General features: G+C 45.3%; 1 protein-coding gene across 1 annotated transcript in view; it reads left to right on the plus strand.

The window, feature by feature from the left end:
- Window positions 1–22363, plus strand: part of HECW1 (HECT, C2 and WW domain containing E3 ubiquitin protein ligase 1) — a 263731-nt gene that overhangs the window by 190319 nt on the left and 51049 nt on the right. Inside the window, exons 16-21 of the mRNA XM_007446985.1 lie at window positions 668–764; window positions 6764–6847; window positions 7258–7367; window positions 12173–12293; window positions 13260–13373; window positions 14200–14352. Of these exons, the coding sequence (XP_007447047.1) occupies window positions 668–764; window positions 6764–6847; window positions 7258–7367; window positions 12173–12293; window positions 13260–13373; window positions 14200–14352 (679 nt within the window). The remainder of the gene's footprint in view (window positions 1–667; window positions 765–6763; window positions 6848–7257; window positions 7368–12172; window positions 12294–13259; window positions 13374–14199; window positions 14353–22363) is intronic.

Here is a 22363-nt window from a genome sequence, read left to right on the forward strand (position 1 = left end):
TTGTTAGCTGGGTCCCAGGAGAGCATAGTTTAAATGAGGTGACGGATTTTGTTGCTTTTAGGTGCACTTTTTACTGTAGACCTCTCTTCCCATGCATGTATGGGGAAAAACTGGCACAGTCTCCATTCCTAACCTCAGCTACCTCTTTCCAAAACACATGCCACTTGTATCAAGGGAAATGAGGTGAGAGAGTCTAAATGGAGTCGGATGTTTTCATTATCACCATTGGGAAATCAACGAGTGGCCAAAGTCATAAGTGCAAGTGCTCAGAAAAGGATTTCTTGGAACTCATAAAGAATCTTTTGCCATAATAACCATGGCAAAATGACAAGAGAAGTCAGAAAGAACAGAGTAGTACTCCCCTCATGGAAGATCTATTTTATTCTCCATCTGTTCACAAGGGGATGAGTTAACACCCAGTTAAGTTCCCAGAATATTACAGATAATTAACTTAGATCTGGTTCACTTTGAGTTTGACCTTTTAAAAATAATCATACCATTATGTCACAGAAAAAACCCTCAAGAGCTTACATTTTTTGATGAGTTTGCTCCCTGCCTTTTCAATTCCTCCATTAAATCCTGGTATCTAGCTGCCATTTTCCAATCACGAGCGAAATTATCTCTGGGCTGAAGACTCAACCACAACTTGTGCTTTTGTCTGTTTCAGCATATAATGACAAGATTGTGGCATTTCTTCGCCAGCCAAACATTTTTGAAATGCTGCAAGAGCGTCAGCCAAGTTTGGCGAGAAACCACACACTCAGGTAGGGGCCTGTCTACCACCCTCTACCTACAGGTCTCTCCTGCTGGTTTTCCAGGTGGGGCAGCCTCTGTGGAGAGAGGGCAGACACTTAAGATGTGTTTTATTCATGCATTTAAATTATAACCTGAATATTTAAAATGAAGGATCCAGGGGTTTCTAATGTTCTCTAAAGTGTTGCAATCAGAGATAGTTATCATGCCAGGTTATTCTTACGATGCTAAAATGATTTCCATTGATTTGGAGAGAAGCATGGAAAGGGAGCAAAATAGTTTTCATCAAAAAATTATTTATGTAAAGCACCATATAAATTATTCTTGTCTTAAGAATATAATTGTCTGATGGTGCACCAGATATTAGATGACTATATTCAAAAATAAACCAGCGAACAAAAAGTATCACATGTGTTCTAACACCTTAAATCCTAATGTCCATTACGGTCATTTCTGAATGAGTGTCTCTGAAACTCTGAATCACTTTATTTGGAAGGGAAAGCCACCCAAAGTGATGAAAAGAGAAAATATCCTCTGAACTTAAATCCCACTTTCTCACCAAGATATTCAAGCATATCTCTCCTTCAGTTTACTACCCAGCATTTCAGAAGCTGGAGATGAACAGTGGTTAAGTGTGTCCACTCAGAGTTTGAATACTTGCTCCAGCACTTAGGGACCAGTGATGGGGGCATGTCATTTAATCCTCTGCCCTCAGCCTCCTCAATCATTGAGACAGGGTCACAATGTAGGCACCATGAAGATGCTTCACCGGGTTTGTGTATAAAGGACCAGGCAAGGTGGGCAGGGATGCAGCCAGTGACTGCCCCTAACTCCTCACCTCCCATCAGGTGGTCTTTTGAATCTGGCTGACAGCTATAATCCTCTACTCTGACCTCCTCAATGAGTCACCAACACCTAAAAATAACCTCTTTGCTAGTCATGCCAGGATGGATCACTCACCGTTCTTTTTCCCCTCCATCAGCACGCCCATTGACACTTCTTTTCCCTGTGGTTTTACTCTGCGCAAACTAGAACCTCCATCCTCCCAAATGCCCATCGTCTCAATTCCGCCCTCTTTCTTCAGCTTCACATCTAAACATTTATCTCCTCAGTTTCTTCCAGCCCTTCTTTTCTCTTCTCCCTGCCATGGCCTAGGTTTGGATTCTCATCATCTCTCTCCCGGACTTGGCAGGGATCTCTTAAGAAGATACTCCCTATCACTCTACTATAAACAGCATTACCTCCTTATAACCCATGTCACCCACACCCTTGAAAAAAGCTTCCCGTGGAGTATCCTCAGGGCTGACCACCACAGTGGCTCTCAGACTGTCTTTCGGGGGACCTCAGCAGCTAAGGACCCTCTCTGGAATGTAGTCCTTGAGGAAGTTCACCACACAATAGCAGGAGGAGGGCGGAGGTGGGCATGTGATACTAACCTCATTGTGACTAAGGGGCCAGCTGGCATCCTGTTCCAGACCCGGCCGCTGGCCCTCACCCCCGCAGCGCCTCTCGTCAGCCCTGCCTTTCTTCTAATCCCTGCTCTGCCCACCCTAGCCAGTCCACTGAGCAGTTTAGGCCAGATTTGTGACTCAGGGACTCTTGCCCACCTCATGAGGTTTTGAGGCCCTGTGAAAGAGGCTATTGATGTAGATCTGCTGCAGGTTTTCCTGCCTACCCATTAGTATAAGACCTTAGTTTCATGGAGGGGGAAGGAGGTGGAATCTGAGCATAGTTTGAGAACTTGTGAAAAATGCACCATCTAATAAAATTGGCTTATTTACATGGGGTTTTTGGGGCGGAGGGGGGGGAATTCTTTGTTCACTTCCTTATGAAACTACGAGCTCCCTCTCCAAAAAGGAACTGGTTTTGATGGAACCTTTCTTACATCAGAGCTCATGCTAAGGAAAGATGGAAACCCTTTCATAAGAGTGGAATTCACTGCACTTGAAGAACTAGATGAACTATACTGAGACACTTCCACAGCTTTTCTCTCCAGGATTTCAAAATTCATTAACAAATACTTTGAATTTCATTACTCGATACCAACAAAATAATGCCCCCAAACAAAAACTTCCCATGGCTCCTGTTAAGTATGTGATAAAATCAAGATTTCTAAGCACAATTTCCATAGTCTCCTAAGACTGGCTCTAATCTAACTCTCCACCGTCCTGTGCTCCTATTTACTTCCTTCTGGTGTCTTCCACCTCCGTCAAACAGCCTGTGCTCTCTCCTACCCACACCCTTCTTGGAATGGCTTCTCTCTTAAAGGCATTTCAACCCATTTTAAAGGCTCAAGTCAAACGCAAAGTCTCGGTGATCTAGGCAGACTTCAGTAGTTCTTTTGCTTTGATTTAATAGCATTTGCTTTTGTACCTCTAAGATATTTTTCCATTATCCCTTGTATTCTACCATGTACTAATGTCTTCCTACGACACTGGAAGCGTCTTAGGGCAGGGTCTATATCTTCTTGGCCTTTGAACCACTCTTGCCTCAGAGCCTGGTTCCTCTACTTTGAAGATAGGAAACACTGATTACTTTTTGAGTGAACAAAAGGACTTTAGCTTGACTGATTATCACTTGCACTTGTGTTCAACTCTGCCCAAGTTTTATTACTGTGCCACGGAAGGCAGGGCCATACTCGGTCCATTCGTGGGCTGCTCTCCGGCTCACGGTACATAATAATTTAAGGGAATTTCCAAGGGATTTTCAGAGGTGTTGTACTACCTGAAAACCTTCTGACACATCACTGCTCTTGAACATTTCTACGTTACAGATTCTACCACTAAATAAGGAGTTCACTGCTTACTTTTGGGAGAAATGTGAGCTCCCAAAAGGCCCTGGAGTCCTGTTTAAATCATTTTTAAAGTAATAAAATTAATCCCCTGTGTGGAAGAGTGGAATGTTTCTGAAGGGAAGTAAACAATTTCAGCACTGTTGTGTAGTATCACGTTATAACAGAATCTAAGAAACCTCCGGGGAGGGGGGGGGGGCTTGCAGTGCGGAATTGTACAATTATGATTTTCCAGATGTGGGTGACTTGGAATTAGGGAATATTGGAACTGGAAAAAAATTGGAAATTAATGTAGAAACTAATAACCTTTTTAAGGTTAAGGACTCCTTTGAGCGTCTGATGGAAGCTCTTAGAGACTCTTCTCCATATATGAACATAAATCTTTGCATATAATTTCAAACAGGAAACGGATCCTAAAGGACCTGTAGACCCCAGGTTGAAAACCCAAAGAGCTCATCAAAAACAGAAAGCCCACAGTGACATCAGAAACTGACTTAAGAGGTCATGGAATCAAAAAGGCAGAACAAGAGCAAGAGTTTGCTCTTCAGGGTGTCAGGCTTTAAGAATCCAAAAAACAGGGCACTGGGCCCATGACTGTGCCTCTGCCTGCGCCTAGATGTGGTGTGAGGGTGAGTCAGCTTGACTTTAAAGATCCAGTAGTTGAAAGGAAAACCTCCTCTCCCCATGACTCTGCCCAGAGGAAGAACTTACTGCTTCCTCTGTGGTTCCCACATGGGGACCGTGACCCCATGGTCACTGCTATTCTCCAGGAGCCATGGATCCACTGTCTTGGGTTTGCAAAGCCAGTCTTTGGGTTAGAGGGTGGAGGATGAGTTCTCAGAAAACTGTGTTCAGCAGAAGTAATGAAGCATAAGGAAACCGCATGGGGAGAGGGAAGACGGAGGCATAAAACGCAGGGGTTAATGACATCTGTTAAGTTTCAGGGTCATGGTAGCAGTCCTCATTCATTCTTTCTTTCCTTCAACTAGTGCTTTTTTTGAGCAGCTATTCTGAATCAGGATTGTGCGAGGGCTGTGTACCCAGTATCTAAGCCAAACAGACATCGGTCCTACTCTCATGGGACTTTCTATTTATTGAGGAAGACAGATGATAGACAAGTGTGACTTTTTTTAAAGCCAAATATAGAGCTATAGATTGTATTATGGGCCATGAAGGACATGACCAGAATTGAGTGATAATGATGGAAGGATGGCAAGGATTTCCTTGTGGATATTGAGTTTTAAGGCCTTTGAGGCCACAAATGAAGATGTCAGGATGTCAAGGAGGCAGGTGGCTCTACTGACCTGAGCTCTGAGGGGAGCTTTACACTGGAGTTTTCCTGATGGGATGCGTGTAGGAGAGGCGGTTGGCATTCTCACCCTCAGAGATCTCCCCCAGATCTCAGTGCCTTTGGTCTGGACCCAGAGACTTTGGAGGCCCCTCAGAACACTAGATCTGCATGAGATTTTCACATACATGGCAGAGGGTGTAATGTCCCGTGAAGAGCAACCAAAACTCTCAGAAAACTCTGCTTGGCTTTCTGATAACGTGTATGTGGTCTGAGTAGGTAGGGTGATGGTAGAACCACCACAGAGGGTGCCACTTCCCGTGGCTGGGAAGGGTGCTCTCCTGCCCTCATGGACTTGACTCTCTTTGGACTTTGTTTCCCCAGGAACCCAGGGAATAAAGAGTGACCCCCTAGAATGTTCTCTCCCTTTTTCCCCGGGCAGGGAGACCAGGGACTTGCCCAGATGCGGGTCCCTTGGGGCAGCAGGGTGACCTGCCCCAGGGACATTGCCACTGGGGGAACACATCAATTTGAGAGTCCCTCGTGGGGCTGCAGTTGGTAAACCAGAGGGACAGGGTCCACGAGAATCCTCCAGACAAGAGGGCTGTGAGATGCTGTCAGGATTGGAGGACAGTGCTCAGGCACACGGAGTCAAGGGCACAGGGACGTGGAGGGAGAAGCAGCTGGTGGAGGAGGCTTGGTGCTGTACCCTTGGCCGGGCTTCCACCTCCTCCCTGAAAAATGATGTGTGGACAGGTCTGCTCCAGTTTCCAAGTCCCTGGTCAGAGGAGCCACTACGATCACCCACAGGTTTTGGAAATAGCATTTACTGCAGCAGTACTCTACCCATGACTTCAGGTTGGCCCACAGTGCATTTCTCTGTTTACTCCCATTTTGTGTATCTCTGTAGGAGCCAAAAAGTTTCTCTTGTCTTCTTAAAAATACCCACCCCAAAATGTCAAGTTTATTATATTTTTACCTGAAAATATGCAAGTTATGATGAAGATTTGGATTCACATTACTATAAGCAGAGAGAGAAAAAAGTTGTATCTATAGTATTTTTATTAATAGATTTAGTTTTAATCTTTCATTAGGGGAAACTGATTAAACGGTATACTAGACCACTCTTTATTAATTTCTTACAAGTACATGTGACTCTAAAATCATCTCAAAAATTTAAACAAAAAAAGAAAAAAAGTGAAATATTTTTAAAAAATCAATCCTTAAGTCTTCTCAGATTTCTGCTGCATCTCTTCAAGAAAAGGGAAAAACTTTTAACTTCTTTGAAGCATACCTACAAGGGAATGATTCTTGGCCATAGTGTTTTGTAATCTTTGAATATCTGAATGTCAGAGAAGCACATTACAAAGTTCATTTGATCAAAAGAAACGCTATTTATCCATAGACTTACTGGAATCGTTTTGCCAGGTTGGAGTTGGAGGTTGTGAAAAAGTCAGAATGCATGAGTTGTAATTAAACAGAGAGAAATTGATGCCTATACTCAAATTGACCTGGAAGACTCTCTTGTATTCTGGGTCCAGACCCTCTCTGGACCGAGTGTGGCGTTAATTCATTTTCCGTCAGGCATAAGGTTTCTCAGGAGACACCTCGTCACTCTTTCTTCCCGTGGCTTCCAAGATGCCATGAACCCACAACAGTCCTCCCCAGCTCCACTCCCAACTGTGTGGCTCTCTGAGGACCTACCTGTGTTGTGCTCCTCGGCTTCTGTCCCCGTGTGAGTCTGAGGAAAGGTGATCCCTTGGAGAGCATCATGGGAACCTGCAATATGAACTTAAATACCTCGAAATACTCTGTACATTAGAACATCACTGTTCAGCCCTATTGGAAGAGAAAGGGGGATCAGAATGGGATTCATTCCTTAACTTATGCATCGGTGTGTAATTCTTATTTTCCTTCCCACATTATTCTAGGGAGAAAATCCATTACATTCGGACCGAGGGTAATCATGGGCTTGAAAAGTTGTCCTGTGATGCAGATCTAGTCATTTTGCTGAGGTAAGGGGCTGAGCCTGAAACAGTTCTGGAAAAGCAACTGGAAAAGCTGCTCTGGGCAGTTCTCCAGGACAGCCCAGACTGAAACACGCGTTGCTTGTTCTACAATATTCTAGTGGCTGCAACTGAAGTAGGGCTCCCACCCTTATACCTGCTATTCACCTCTTTCTCTACATGTAAGACTGGGGTATCAAGAGCTACATATGGTACTTGATGGAGACCTTGTTGCAGGATTAATTAGGGTTTAAAATGACAGGAAGAGTTTGCATGCTGGGACGTGCCCATCTAAGTGAATCTAAGTGCTTTCGTTGTGTCGTGAGAATTGTAACCACTCTCACCCCAATTTGTGAACATTTTCTCGTGGACAGAGAACTGACTTTTTAATTTTTTTTTTTTTTTTTTTTACTTTGCAGTCTCTTTGAAGAAGAGATTATGTCCTATGTCCCCCTGCAGGCTGCCTTCCACCCTGGGTACAGCTTCTCTCCCCGCTGTTCACCCTGCTCGTCACCTCAGAACTCCCCAGGTAACTTGAGGGTCTGGCATTCTGTCTCCTGCAAGTGGCCACCTGTGTTTCCACCTGATGAAGGTGCCCTCTCTCCCTTAGTCCCCTTTCAATTTTCTGATCATCTGCACACTAAGTTGGGTGTTGACACGGTGCCACCTGTTCTGGTAATGACCCCAAGCTATTATGTGTTTTGCATTTTTAAATGATTTGGAAACATTTTTCACTAAACCAATATTTCATGACATGAAAATTATATGAAATTCATGTTTCGGTGTCTATCAATAAAAATTTTTTGGAACCCAGCCGCACTCATTTATCTATATATTTTGTGGCAACTTTCATGCTACAACAGCAGAGCTGAGTAGTAACGACAGAGACCGTATGGCCCCAAAAACCTAAAATATTTACTATCTGGCCCTTTGCAGAAAAAGTCTGCGGACCCCTGCTCTAAATTGCTGTTTTGTTCTAAAACACACTCCTGAGCATTTAAAAAGGGAAGAGCCCTTTCTGGAACATTCTGCCTCATGAATCTGAATGTTATTAGATACCAATTTGAGTAACTTTCTGTTAAGTTGTAAAGGAGTTGCTAGGTTACGTGCTTACTAGGGACCACCATTATGCCCCCGTGAAGGTGCCAAAGAAGTTTTTAACATGATGTGACATTGTTTCCCTAGAGTTTTCTTTGTGTATTAGAATGAATTTAGAATTAGAACTCATGATATTCTTTGTGGGTATTTTCCATTCCAAATGAGGAAATATATATTGAACCGTTTAGGGAAAAAAGAAGCTAGTATTTCCTGGGTTCATCAAGATAATTAGCTGTAGTCAAATCCGTACTCCCACATGGGATCCAGATATTGAAGAGTTTTTCCCCATTGCCTTGGTTTACAAGATCACATTGTCATGGGTGTTTGTGGCAAACCCAAATCTATTTTTATAACTTTAAAATTTAGTAAAGGAAGTGAGTTGAAAAATCTAGTAACTTCTTATCTTACGACCTCCAGAGTTAGAGTTCAAACTTGGCTTTTGAAGCCGGGTGGGGGGGGGGGAAGGGGGAAGAAAAACAGAATTTAGCAATACGCTCCGTCCCCCAGAAGGGATGTCTCATTCAGCTAGTGTCACTCGATACTGCCATAGGTCTCTAAAACTAGAATATCTTTTCATTTGTTCAGAATGACCCCCGTCACGTTGTTCAGGACTATCTCTCAGAGGTAGTTTCGCTAATTCCTAAAATCTGTTTTTAAGTCAGTATCTCCTTGTTATGCCTTCCTCCAAACAAGTGTCTCAGTAGCATTGCTGAGGAAATGTCCCACGTGTGCTGCGTCTGACATACAGCATAGCTGAGATGACACGGCTTGGGAAAAGGAGGACCCGGAGCCTTGTCAGAGCCAGCATCAGGACAATCAGTCGTTTCCAGTGTGCACAGGATGACTTCCTTCTCGGGGGCAGAGCCTTCCATCTGGGGGGACCCGTTGGTCTGCATGATGATCTGCCACCTTGTTGTAGAGATGGTCCCAGCCTGATAATGTGTCTACATCTTGGTCCAAACCTTTGGCAGTAGAGTGTCTACGTACCTTTGGTATGTAGAGTATCATTACACAGGGGAGATATCATATTGCAAATAGAAAAAATAAGGGAGTATAAAGAGTTACTTGCTAACTGCGGATTATTTGGATACGTTTTATAAAAGGAATCGACCTTCCTGATGCAGACGTTACTGACACCATGAACGCAAAGAATCATCCAATTCATGTTGTCAAAGTGCGAAATTCTTTACTCTCCTAGCTTTGACCTTGGGGTCCTAGACTATGTAAGCCAGGCATTTTGAAGTTAAACTTTACAATTCCCATTTTTCCAGACCTTTATGATATTTACCTGGGGCAACATAGTGAATCATACATGCCAAAGCACTTTGTAAGGCTTAAATTATTAGAAAAATGCATCGTAGAGACCATGGGCCATAGTGGTAGTACGAGCAGTAATGCAAGTTGTATAAAATATACTGTAATCTGATGGCAGAAAATTATACTTGCACCTACAGACTTGTATTCTAGTTCTACCTATGTCCTGAAACGTGGTATTTCAGCAGAGACTCTTTCCTTTTCAAGTGGTGGCTGTTGGTTCCCCCCCACACACCTCAGATGCTGCAGGACTCGCTGGTGAGACTGGTGCCACTGGTGCCCTGTGTGCCTCCTTGCTAACACAGATCAGCTCTGTCTCTGCCCCTAGTTGCTGTCATCCACTGACCTCTTTCTCATTCTCAAAGACTGTGGCACCCAGCTCACAGTCTCCCTCTGCTCCCCAAGTCCTTCCACCATCCTGGATGACATCAGCATCCACAAGGGCACCCGTGCAGTTCCTTGGCCTCCCAGTTTCTGGGCTTCCTTGTCTGCCCTGGCCTCCTCCTCCTCGACCACTGGTCCCACAATCCCCTTCCTGTCTTGTTGTCATCGCTGACGTCACTGACGCAAGCATCCTACTCCCATCCAACGTGCTTATTCAGCTGCTCTCCCCGATACCACCCTGTGCCCTCATCAGGACCTCCAGTTCACGGACGCCTCTCCTTTCTAACTGCCTCTCCCTCATCCAGCATAGGCTCCCTGGTTCATCATTTCTTGACAATGCCCTGAGCTCCCCGATCCTCTCCATTTCATTTACAGAGTTCCACTCCTAGGTCACCTTACTATCTGCTTCCCCTACATCTGTAGTCAGGCATTCTTGGGCAAATTCACCTGACAAGGCAGATTATCAATTATAAATTAGTCATCTCTCCACCTCACATGGACCTTAAACACCCAAAAGAAAATTCAGCCACGTTTCCCTGGTAAACGTATGCTCTTCTCTACTGCTGTGTCAAACGTTGCCGCTCCTCTCAAACTTCCAACCCCTGGGTCTCTCCTGGCAAATGATGTGCCTTCTTCCTTCACTGAGAAAAGTGAAGCCCTCAGACAGAAACTGTCTCAAATGCCTGCTGCCTATCTTACAAGCCTACCAGTGCTGCCACCTCCCTCTCCCCCTTCACACCTGTGCATTAGAGGGGGCGTCTTCACTAAGGTCGCGGCGAGCTCTGGGCACCCAGTCCTATGGGTAGTTCTCAGCCCTCCTCCTGACCTTTCAGCCACATTTAACGCTACTGATGGCTCCTCCCCTTAAGTCACCTCTTCAGTTGGCTTCTGGGACACAAGCTGTAGGCATTTCATCTACGTCTTTGGCCACCTTTGCGGACTCATCCTTCCCTTCCTACCATCCTCAAGACCCTGTGCCAGGTTTTTTTCTCCTCTCTCTCAAGCTGTGTCTTTTTCCAATCAAGCATTCAAACGTACTGCCATCAAAGACCAAGCTCGTGATCTCACCCATCTGTGCTGCTTCCATTTGTCCCCATCTCGGTGAATGTCACCACAGGCCATTCCATTACGATGTCTGAAACCCACCTGGGCCTCACTACCGATATCCAGTTCACTGCCTCCTAAACACATCTCCAGTCTATCTTCTTCTTTTTTTTTTACAACGTAGTCCCATTTCTCATCTCCACTGACACCACCCTAGTGCAATGCAGGCTGTCTAAATCCACTCTGGGCCTCTCCGATGTTTTCTCTCTACTGCAGAAAGACTAAGGTTTTCATAACTCAAGACACATCACGTTGGTCCCCACACAGTGGCTTTCCTGTTGTGCTTAACATTAAACAAAATTGCGTAATACAGTGTACCTTATCCTGTTTGATCTGTCTCCCGCCCACCTCTCAAGCCTTGTTTTGCATCACTCTGGTCCTCGCACCCTATGCTCCAGATAAAGTGGAGCACCATTTTCCATCCTGCCACAGTACCTTTGCATGTGCTGGTCCTCTACCTAGGTTGCTCTTCTCCCAGCTCATCTCTTCTCTTAAGTGGAAGCCCTTCGTAACTCACTCAATCTAATTCATGCCTACTTAGTCTTCAGCTATTCCCCAGGGAAGCCTTCCTGAACTTGGCCAGAGTGTTGTGTGATCTCAAAGAACTAAGTTCCTTTCCTTCATGGCTAAGAATCATCTCAACTTATAATAATATTCTCATTTCTGTGAGTTTGGTTGTATCAGTTTTATCTAGATTATAAATTCAGTACCTGGAATATAAACTAATAAATAGTTATTGAAGGGGGAAAACCATGATCGTAGCCATCTGTGAAACTTAGAGAAGAATGTTATTTTTTCCATTCCTTTTTTCTTTAAAAGGTACATAAAGATAATAAAGCATCTACAAAGCACTCTAGGTGATACAAAAACTCTCTTCTGTCAAGAGTAGGGAATTATTATTAATAATATTGTTATTATTAATTTTGCTTTTATAGTGCAAGGTAATCTGATATAAACTCCTGCATGCTCTGGGGCCTAATGGACATGTATATTTATTTTAGTGTCAGTATAGTGAGAGAAGTACAAAGTACACATATATTACAATCCTAGTTGCTTCATTATAGTTACAGCCAACTTCTTATAATATAGTAACTTACAAGAGTCTAGTTTGATTTATGCTGTTTTAGACTATTCAAGCATAACTAAGCCAAGAAATATGCTCATTGAGGTATTCTGAAGAGAAATACAACTTGAAATGGAGTGGAAGACATAAATATCTATTGTCATCAGAATTCAGTTTTCTCTTTATTATATTATACCTGTTTATTATAAAAGTAACTGAGGGAGTGATAGAAATGAAGGGAAATGTCTTGGAGAAGTAAAACACAAAGATGCAGGAATGTGCCTCTGGTTGGCCCTTTCTCCTCCGTTGCCCTGCATATTTGTTCTTCAATAAAAAATGATGACCTTCAGCCTGTGTGCTTCTCTCTGCAGGTTTACAGAGAGCCAGTGCAAGAGCCCCTTCACCCTACAGGAGAGACTTTGAGGCCAAGCTCCGCAATTTCTACCGAAAACTGGAAGCCAAAGGATTTGGTCAGGGTCCAGGGAAAATTAAGTGAGTGCTCCAGTGCTTGGCACTGAACTCAGATGCTAGATGTTTCTATCCTTTTCTCCCCTATAACTTGGTAACATATGTTTGGAGATTGGATACCATGGTGTAGTATCAGTCACGTTCATAGAAGGGAGGAAAGAAAAAGTTAGGAAGTTGGAAAGAAAGAAGAAAGGAAGTTAAGAAATTGGAAGGGAGGCAGGAAGAGAAGAGAAGGGAAGGAGAGGGAGAAAGAAAAGTAGATTTCAAACAAAACCGTGTATAAAATCAATGGTAGATCTTTTCAGAAAACAAGGAATCTTGAACTAAATTAAAAAATCGTATGTTTCCCTTTACATATTCTTGGGACAAATTTACCTACTCATTAGTCTAATAGCTTTGACCTTCGGATCTAAGTAAAGAATTGTGGTCTTTTCCACTTTGGGTTTGTTATTTTCATCTTGAAAAGCCAAACCCAAATTCAGGAATCCAACTTAAGAGATTCTTTTTGGAATTGATCATAAAGAATCCTAGGGCTTCCCTGGTGGCGCAGTGGTTGAGAGTCCGCCTGCCGATGCAGGGGACACGGGTCCGTGCCCTGGTCTGGGAAGATCCCACATGCCACAGAGCGGCTGGGCCTGTGAGCCATGGCCGCTGAGCCAGTGCGTCCAGAGCCTGTGCTCCGCAACGGGAGAGGCCACAACGGTGAGAGGCCCGCGTACCGCAAAAAAATAAAACATAAAAAGAATCCTAAAGGTAGTCCAACGTGATGGAATGTGTCCCATTATGAAAGTGCACATTGTCCTTGTGCTTTCATGGTTTTGAAAAGAGTGTCGACATAAGGCCATAGCTGAGCTGACGGAATCTATACCTTGTTGGAGAGGCTGGGCAATGAGACCATCAGCCTGGGTCCCCACAGCTCTCCTAGAACACTCCCTAACATCGGAGCCCGAGCACCCGCTCACCACCCACATGACCTATTCTCCTTTCCAGGCTCGTCATTCGGCGAGACCACCTGTTGGAGGGAACCTTCAATCAGGTTATGGCCTATTCCCGGAAGGAGCTCCAGCGAAACAAGCTCTACATCACCTTTGTTGGAGAGGAGGGGTGAGGCACCAGCACTTTTATGGAGACACCTTAGTGTGGGTAGACCAGAGACCCCAAATCCTGGGTGATTCTTCTCAAGAAGGAGCAGGATGTCTCTAAGCCTTTGCCCCAAGGTGATTCTGATCATGTCCTCCCAGGAGGCCTTTCTCTCCAGGTGTTGCCAGTCGTTAGGTTTCATGTTCTCTAAAGGCCTAAGATGATTGGCCTGTTCTAGAGTCTGAGGTCATATGGTCAAAGTATAAGCCAAAAATACAGACCTAAACTACTGCATCTTTACTTTCTCATGTGGGTACCCTTCTGAGTTTCTGATCAAAGAACTCTTCCCCCAAGAGTGCACGTATATAACTACATACCGAATTTTTCATATAATTTCAGTGATTTCTTGGCAAGCCATCTCAACCGTGGAGGGCAAGCCCCCCCCAGGAGGGCATAGCAGAAGGAATTTGAAAGTGTTTTCAATTTATACACATGCACACATGCACCATCACAGGAAATTCTTCTGTACCTCCCGCAATGAAGTCCCGGTTTTGAATGGGCCAGTTGTGTGTTTTATCCAAAAGGTATGATATGATTGAGGACAAAGGTTAAGGAACACTGCCATAGCATGGGTGCATGGCCATCTAGTAAGGACATCATCCCCAAACCAATCACTGCATTCTCATTTTCTACAGCAAATTATACTTCCCTTGGGATCCACTGTAAAGAGCAGAGGCTGCTCTCTGCTTTCCTGGCACTGACTCTGAAAGGGCAAGCCAGCCGCTGCATAGGGACAGGTCCCCCGCCTCTCGCACATAATGAGCTTCCCGGGCCTCTGCTTCCTTTGCAGCCTGGACTACAGTGGTCCTTCGCGAGAGTTCTTCTTCCTTTTGTCTCAGGAGCTCTTCAACCCTTACTACGGCCTCTTCGAGTACTCCGCCAATGACGCCTACACCGTGCAGATCAGCCCCATGTCTGCGTTTGTAGAAAACCATCTTGAATGGTAAGAGCTGGAATTTTTACTTTCTCGTGTTGGAAAGTTCTGCTCTTTCTTAGTCAGAAGACAGTGGTGTTTCTTGAGGGCCACTGTGTTTGGAGCAGCGGCCCGATACCACGAGGGCTGATGGGAGTGAATAACAAGGCACTAGAGCGAAGCTTCTCTGCCAGTCTTCACTCAGAGTACAAAATAAATTACCAAAGACATGCAAATTTCCTATCAACTGCAAATTGATATAAGATACTGTCATTGCCTTCTGAGGAGATGCGAAGGTAAGTAGACATAGGTTCTGAATGTTGATAATTCTACTAAAATCCTAAGAGTCCCCTGCAGAGGCTTCTTGAAGGTATTTGTCGGAAATTCTCTGATTTGGACCAATGGCTTTCAAACTGTGGCCATCAGCTTCTGCATCTTGCTGTAAAATAAGTCTGTTGGGTCAGATGATCTCTCAGCATCCTTCTGACTTGAAAATCCAATATCTCTTTGGTCCTCTCTTCTTGAGACATCAATTGCCACTTACTGAAATGAGTAAGAAGATCAGTATCAGTCAATTCTGTGTAGTTCTGTGGGTGAGATACCTCAGATATGGGTGTTAAAAGTCTCCAGAATGCTGCATGGGACATCTAGGATGCCTGCACTTTCCTACTGTGTCACCACCACACCTGACTCGAAAAGTACCCCTGACTTCACTGCAGGAGCTTCTGCCATGAGGAGGGAAACAAGTCTCGGAAACTGCTGATGTGGGTTCTGGTCTGACATTGCTTATTGATGATGTGTCATGGGGCTGCTGGTGAAGGGAGCTTCTCGGGTAACACCTGGGCCTGCTGGGCGTATGGCCCAAATCCCCATATTTTGGTTTTACGGCAACAGAACAACCCACCGCTGCTACGGCTGCCAGCTACGGCCCATGACCTCTCTCTCCAAACACTCTCAGCTTTGAAGTTCTTTTTTTGTTTTTTTCATTTTTTAGAATTTATTTTATTGAAGTATAGTTGATTTACAACATTGTGTTAATTTCTGCTTTACAGCAAAGTGATTCAGATCTATATTTTTTTCTTTTTCATATTCTTTTCCATTATGGTTTATCATAGGATATTGAATATAGTTCCCTGTGCAATACAGTAAGACCTTGTTGTTTACCTTTTATCTATTCTATATATAATAGTTTGCATCTGCTAATCCCAAACTCCCAATCCATCCCTCCCCCTCCAACTCTCCCCCTTGGCAACCACAAATCTGTTCTGTATGTCTGTGAGTCTGTTTCTGTTTCATAGATATGTTCATTTGTGTCATATTTTAGATTCCACATATAACTGATATCATATGGTATTTGTCTCTTTCTGACTTACTTCATTTAGTATGATAATCTCTAGTTCCATCCATGTTGCTGCAAATGGCATTATTTCATTCTTTTTTATGGCTGAGTAGTATTCCATTGTGTGTGTGTGTGTGTGTGTGTGTGTGTGTGTGTGTGTGTGTGTATACCACATATTCTTTTTCCATTCATCTGTTGATGGACATTTAGGTTGTTTCCATGTCTTGGTTATTGTAAATAGTGTGCTATGAGCATAAGGGCACATGTATCTTTTTGAATTATACTTTTGTCCAGGTATATGCCCAGCAGTGGGATTGCTGGATCATATGGTAGTTCTACTTTTAGTTTTCTGAGGAACCTCCATACTGTTCTCCATAGTGGCTGCACCAACTTACATTCCCACCAACAGTGTAGGAGGGTTCCATTTTCTCCACACCCCAACCAGCATTTGTTATTTGTAGGTTTTTTAATGATGGCCATTCTGACCATCATGAGGTGGTACCTCATTGTAGTTTTGATTTGCATTTCTCTCATAATTAGTGATATTGAGCATCTTTTCATATGCCTATTGGCCATCTGGATGTCTTCTTTGGAGAAATGTCTCTTTAGGTCTTCTGCCCATTTTTTTATTGGGTTGTTTGCTTTTTTGTTATTGAGTTGTATGAGCTGTTTGTATATTTTGGAAATTAAGCCTTTATTGGTCACATCATTTGCAAATATTTTCTCCCGGTCCGTAGATTGTCTTTTCATTTTGTTTATGGTTTCCTTTGCTGTGCAAAAGATTTTAAGTTTGATTAGGTCCCATTTGTTTATTTTTGCTTTTATTTCTATTGCCTTGGGAGACTAGCCTAAGAAAACATTGGTACGATTTATGTCAGAGAATGTTTGCCTATGGTCTCTTCTAAGAGCTTATGGTGTCATGTCTTGTATTTAAGTCTTTAAGCCATTCTGAGTTTATTTTTGTGTATGGTGCGAGGGTGTGTTCTAACTTCACTGATTTGCATGTGTCAGCTCTGAAGTTCTTGAGCTGAAGCAGGCGTGTCTGCATCAAGTGCTACAGTGGGTCTCTTGACTCTCCACAGGTGAAGATGCAAATGTGGCCATTTGTTGTTCCTTTTCCTGTTACTTATCAAATAAGGGGATGATGAAACCTGGGAGGCAGAAACACATAGATGGGGCAGACGGAGCAGGAAGTGGCCACTGAGGGGACATAGGAATGAGAACTGAAGGCCACGTCTTAACTTAGTCACGTTCAGGCAGGGTTCACTCCAGCAGTGGAGAGTGCCGTACCCCATGCCACAAGAATATATATGTACACAGATTATACTTCATATAATCCCTTAATTCTCTTAGTCTGTGAGCATGAAATTTAAGATGGTGTCTTGAAGGTCATGAATTAGAGCCAGGAAATATTTTCATCAAATATCGTAGCATATAGGAAGGACTATGCCGGGTGTTGTGGGATACCTTCATTAATTAAGCAGTTGTAAATGAAGCATGTGCTATGTGCTAGGAGGATACAAAGGCGAAGTGAATGAGGTCTCCTCCCTCAAGCGGGGAGCATGTGAGTAAATCAGTAATTCCACTACAATATCTTAAATGCCAGGTTATGCATACATAATACACGTGTGTGTGTGTGTGTGTGTGTGTGTGTGTGTGTGTGTGTGTGTGTTTGAGAGAGAGAGAGCGCCCCCGAGATGCATATATAAGCCTGGGAATTGTATTAAGTCACAAGGGAAAGCGTCTCACTCAGCCCAAGGCAAGGGATGGGGGAGTGGGGAGTGAAACCAGGGGATCTCATAAGAAAAGGGGATAATTGTGCCATCTTTTTTTTTCTTTCTAGAGAGAGTGGGTATACGAGCCAAGCCTTAAGGGGCAGTTAAGTAGGAGACTAGGCAGAGAAGGGGAGAAAAGACGTTTTGAGGATCCAGAATTGGAAGCAACACTCAAAGGCGTGGGAGGGAATAGAGCTTCGGCAAGCAGTGTAGATGGATCAGAGCCAAGAATGGCCTTTGGGGTTGTGGCGGGAATGAGGCTGGAGACAAAGAGAGAGGCAGATGGTCTCATCCCATAGGGAGACTGCTATCGTTGGATTTGTGTTTTCAAAAAGTATATCTTGCTGCAACGTGGGGAAAATGTTGAGGAGGGAAGGCTGGAGAGAGCCGAGACCAGCTCCGAAGCTGTTGACACGTCCTGGGGGAGAAACAGGCGGTCAGAACTGAGGCAGAAGCAGGGTCTGAGAGAGGAGGGGACTGACTTTGGGAACTTCTCGGAGGGAGAAGAGACTGAACTCGTTGGTTCACTGGTTTAATGTTGAGGTGAGGGGGAGAGAGAAATATAGAATGAGTTCAAAGTTTCTGGTTGCAGGTGGAGTGGGATCATTCACTGTGATGGGAGTTATGTGAAATAGACGATACCTAGAGGAAGGGTGAGGAATTCACCCTTTGCCACGCAGAATTTGCAGTTTCCCTTATAAATACACACGGATATATTAGTATGTAACTGGAATATGGCCCTGGGCAGCAGGAGGGGAGCTGGGCTCGAAACTGAGTTTGAGAGATAACAACACAGCAGGAGTGGCTCAGCCATGGGAGGAGATGGGAGCTTGCAGAGAGGTGGCCCATGCTGATGTGTCAGGGACGGGCAGAGCCAAAGGTCCCTGGGGGGAGCTAAGAAGGAGTGGCCAGGGACTCCCCTGGTGGCACAGTGGTTAAGACTCCACGCTCGTAATGCAGGGGACCCGGGTTCGATCCCTGGTCAGGAAACTAGATCCCACATGCATGCCGCAACTAAGAGTTCGCATGCCACAACTAAGGAACCAGTGAGCCACAACTAAGGAGCCCGCGAGCCGCAACTAAGACTCGACACAACCAAATAAATAAATAAATATTTTTTTAAAAAAAGAAGGAGTGGCCAGAGCGCTCAGCCTGGGAGGAATGGGACAGAGAAGGAGGTGCTCCGACGAGGACTTGCTGAGGGTGAAGAAAGCAGTCTGAGAAGGTGGCAGCCAGAGGAGGTGTGCAGGCAATAGACAGGGGTCCCCAGGGGTTCAGAGCCCAGGATTGGGAGGACAGAGCTTAGGACATCAGGGTAGGGAGAGCGTTCAGATGACCAAGGGAGCTGCATTTGGATGGTGGCAGAGGTTCTTGGGGGTAAGTGCCCTGGCGGCGTGAGGGGAACCCAGTGTTCTGGAGGAAACCTTGGGATCCAGCATGTCTCAGCACAGACGCAGGGGAAGGCCACAGGCAAAGGCCTGATGAAAAGCACAGGAGAAACGCTGGACTCCTTGCCTGCTCAGTCACTTTCCACAAGGGAAGGCACCTCGCCAAGTGCCCAGCCCCTGCTTTCTTTCGTCCTGACTCTGCTGTCTCTGACCATCTCTGGCTGGAGCAGGCCGTGTCAATATGTCTGTCACACTTCAGCGCTTGGAGGAAGGAAACCACAGGGATGTTTTAAGAATTAGCAAAGTTCTCTGGATGGATCCTTTATAAAGGTCAAAGGCCCGTAGTGCCTGGCCCAGAAGTGCTAGTTACCCTCTGTCTTTGCAAAGGAAAGGACGTGAGGACTTTGACCCACTGAGGTTCCCGCTCATGTTGAGAATATTTGCTGTGTAGCCCGGAAGCAAAATGGCAGGTACCTTTCTGAGCAACTAGCAATCTGAAGGGAGCTCACGCAGGTGAGAGCTCCCTTTTAGCTCAGCATTGGATGATGAATTGTTATGAAGTGAGCCGGGGCCTCCCCTCTGATCCGAGGCTCTGACTCTGAACCTCAGTCCCCTGAGCCCTGGGCTGGCAGAAAAGCCAGGATGCAGAGCCAGCACTGGTCCCAGATGGTACCACGACCCTCACGTGGGCTCAGACTCTTGTCTCATCAGTGCTTCAGAGGTCCTGGGGGAAGGAAGAGAGTTTCCTTTGGGCGTCACTGCCACACAGAGAGAACTTGAGCCACTGGGTATGAGCCTGCTTTAGCTTTGAATGGGAAGCCCTGCTTGGCTGTGGGTGTCTCAACCAGATGGCAACGCTGCAGTTATTCCTTCTGTGTATTTTCCTACGAGCCATCCTGCACCTTGGGGCAAATGGTTTTAACAAGAAAACCGAGCGCCCCTGAGTGCTGGGCCATTTTGGCAAAGGGCACGCAGGAGGGCTCAACACCTGAATGAAGTCACTCCGGGCCTTACGCAAAGTGTGGGCAGCAAGTGGGTGCTGAGGCCCCTGCCTGAGGCTTTGTCACTGTTGTTCCTGCAGCCAGGGGTCGATGCCACTGAGGAAACCTGACTCCCGAGTTCTCAGTTCCGTTGCCAAACCGGGTGCCACTCCCCACCGGCAGGGTGGGCAAGGCTGCGGCTGGTCTCAGATGTAGGCGCCTGGGCCGCCTTCCTTCTTCACTCCCCCCCGGGACCCTTTATCCCGTGATCCGCGTGGGCTGTGAGGAAGATGACACTTGCCATGACCAACACATCACTCATAAGAAAACAGAGACCGGAAGATTACAGGGCTCATCACAGTCACAGCCTTGACATTGTAAAGCTAGACGTTGTCCCTAATGCAGGCCAGGCCAGGGCAGGAGTCCGCCTGGAAGGGAAGTGACTCCTGCCCCCTGCCCTCCTCTCCCCTCTGCAGAGAGGCCCTGCAGACCAGAAATAAACAGGGAGAAAACTGATCAGCTTTACAGGATTAAGCATCACCCAGGATGGAAACATTGCTTGCGTATGGCTGGAAGAGGTCATTTTGTAAATTATTATTCTGGTTCTTTATCTTTTCACTGGCCCTTCTTTTGTGTCTGTTGTGTCCCCTTTAAAGAGTAAGCTCCATGAAAGCAGAGATGGGTCCGTCTTATTTTACTCTGGCACAGGCCTGGCACTTTGAGGTGTTCAGAATAACATTTCATTGACGATTGGGTGCGTAAGTGAGAATGGTTCCACAAGCCACATCAGCCACTTCCTTGTACCAGGGCCGTTAAGACAGAGGGCTCGTATCTTCCACGTGCAATTAATTGCTCAAAGGTCGCACTTTTATTTGTCATCTCTGGTTTTAAAGCCCTTACAGTGTCGGCAATAAACACACATGTCCCCTGGGAGCTCTGCACTTAGCTCTGCACGAGCTCCACACGCAGCTTGTTACTGACACAGTGCCCGCCCCCCTCTCACACTGCCACCTCCAGGTCAGGCACTACCCCAGAGATGGGCGGAGAGGCCTCTGGCACCAGGTCATTCTCCTGCTAGCTCCTCCTTGACTGTAGCTACTTGAAATTCTCTGCTTCCTGCTCCCTGTGTGTGGGTTTTGCATACCCCAGGATACAGCCCCGAAATCAAAAGCCCGCATATGGGGCATAGCGATTCAACCGCCTTCCCTTTATTCCTACTCAAACGTCGAGAGATACTAATATGAATAAATAATGGTGACATTTCTATATACACGCATTAAGTAAACTGGAAAAAGAAATCCGTTTTTTTGAACTTCAGCCTAAAAGGAATTCCTGTAATTGCTGTTTCATTACTTATTTGTATTACCCAATTAAGTTGTATGGACCCTGCTGGGACCCTAGCCCCACCAGGCTCTCTGCAGCAACAGGGGAGGGTTCTTTTTCCATTTGGTTGGAGCAATCAAATAACGAAACCAAAGCTGAGAACGACACAGCACAAGTTTTATTCAGTAACCAAAGAATAGAGAAGCAGGAACTAAGTTCACAGATCAACTTATCACCCACCAGGAAAGAGATTTAATTTTTAGGAGTAAAGACAAGGGGAGGAGGAATGAGGCTAATGATGGAGAGGCTTATGCATTAGTCTACTGGGGAAGGGGCAGGGCTTTTTCAAGGGAGTGGGATGCCACGCCCTTATCCTTTTTTGATCCTTAATGTCCCGGTCATGGCCAGGGTAGTTGTGTCGTTTAGCACCACCAGGGAAGCCCGACCGAGAAATCTTAAAGTAATATTCCAAATTCCATATCTTCATTCTTTGATTATGATTGTCATTTGCATATTAGTGAGGTGCTCATATGATGATCTTTTTATTCTTTTAATCACCATTGCATGTTGTTTTTATGTCCCTGGAGATACAGAAGTTAATATAAAACTAAACAATGAAGCACCCATTGAAAACTTATTAAACATGCCAAGCACTGTTCTAGACGCTTTCATCTAACAGCACTATAGCCCAGATACTACTTAGTATACTGCTTTTACAGATGAAGAAAATAAGGTGCAGATGTAACCAAAATCACAGAGAGAGCCACAGACCAAGCTGGGATTGGAACCCAGAAAACCTGGCTCCGGTGTCAGGCTCTAGCCCCCAGCTAAGGCAAAGTCAGATATTTAATTGGGCAAATTACAATACAATGTGATAAATGCTATACGTACCTCTATCATAGAACTTATCACATTGCATGGTAATAAGTATTAGGTACAAGAAACTTTAAAAATGAGTGAGAATAGTTAGTTGGCTGACAGAGATGGGGAGAGGAAACTTCCAGGGAGAGGGCCCGAAATTCATAGCAGGATGGCAGGTGAACAAGCAGATGTCAGTTGGATTTGGCTGCAAAATAGAGAAAGAGGGGCTTCCCTGGTGGCACAGTGGTTGGGAGTCCGCCTGCCGGTGCAGGGGACGCGGGTTCGTGCCCCGGTCCGGGAAGATCCCACATGCCGCAGAGCGGCTGGGCCCGTGAGCCGTGGCCGCTGAGCCTGCGCGTCCGGAGCCTGTGCTCC

Source organism: Lipotes vexillifer, unplaced genomic scaffold (assembly GCF_000442215.2).
Source record: "Lipotes vexillifer unplaced genomic scaffold, Lipotes_vexillifer_v1.1 scaffold1359, whole genome shotgun sequence".
Taxonomy (NCBI): domain Eukaryota; kingdom Metazoa; phylum Chordata; class Mammalia; order Artiodactyla; family Lipotidae; genus Lipotes; species Lipotes vexillifer.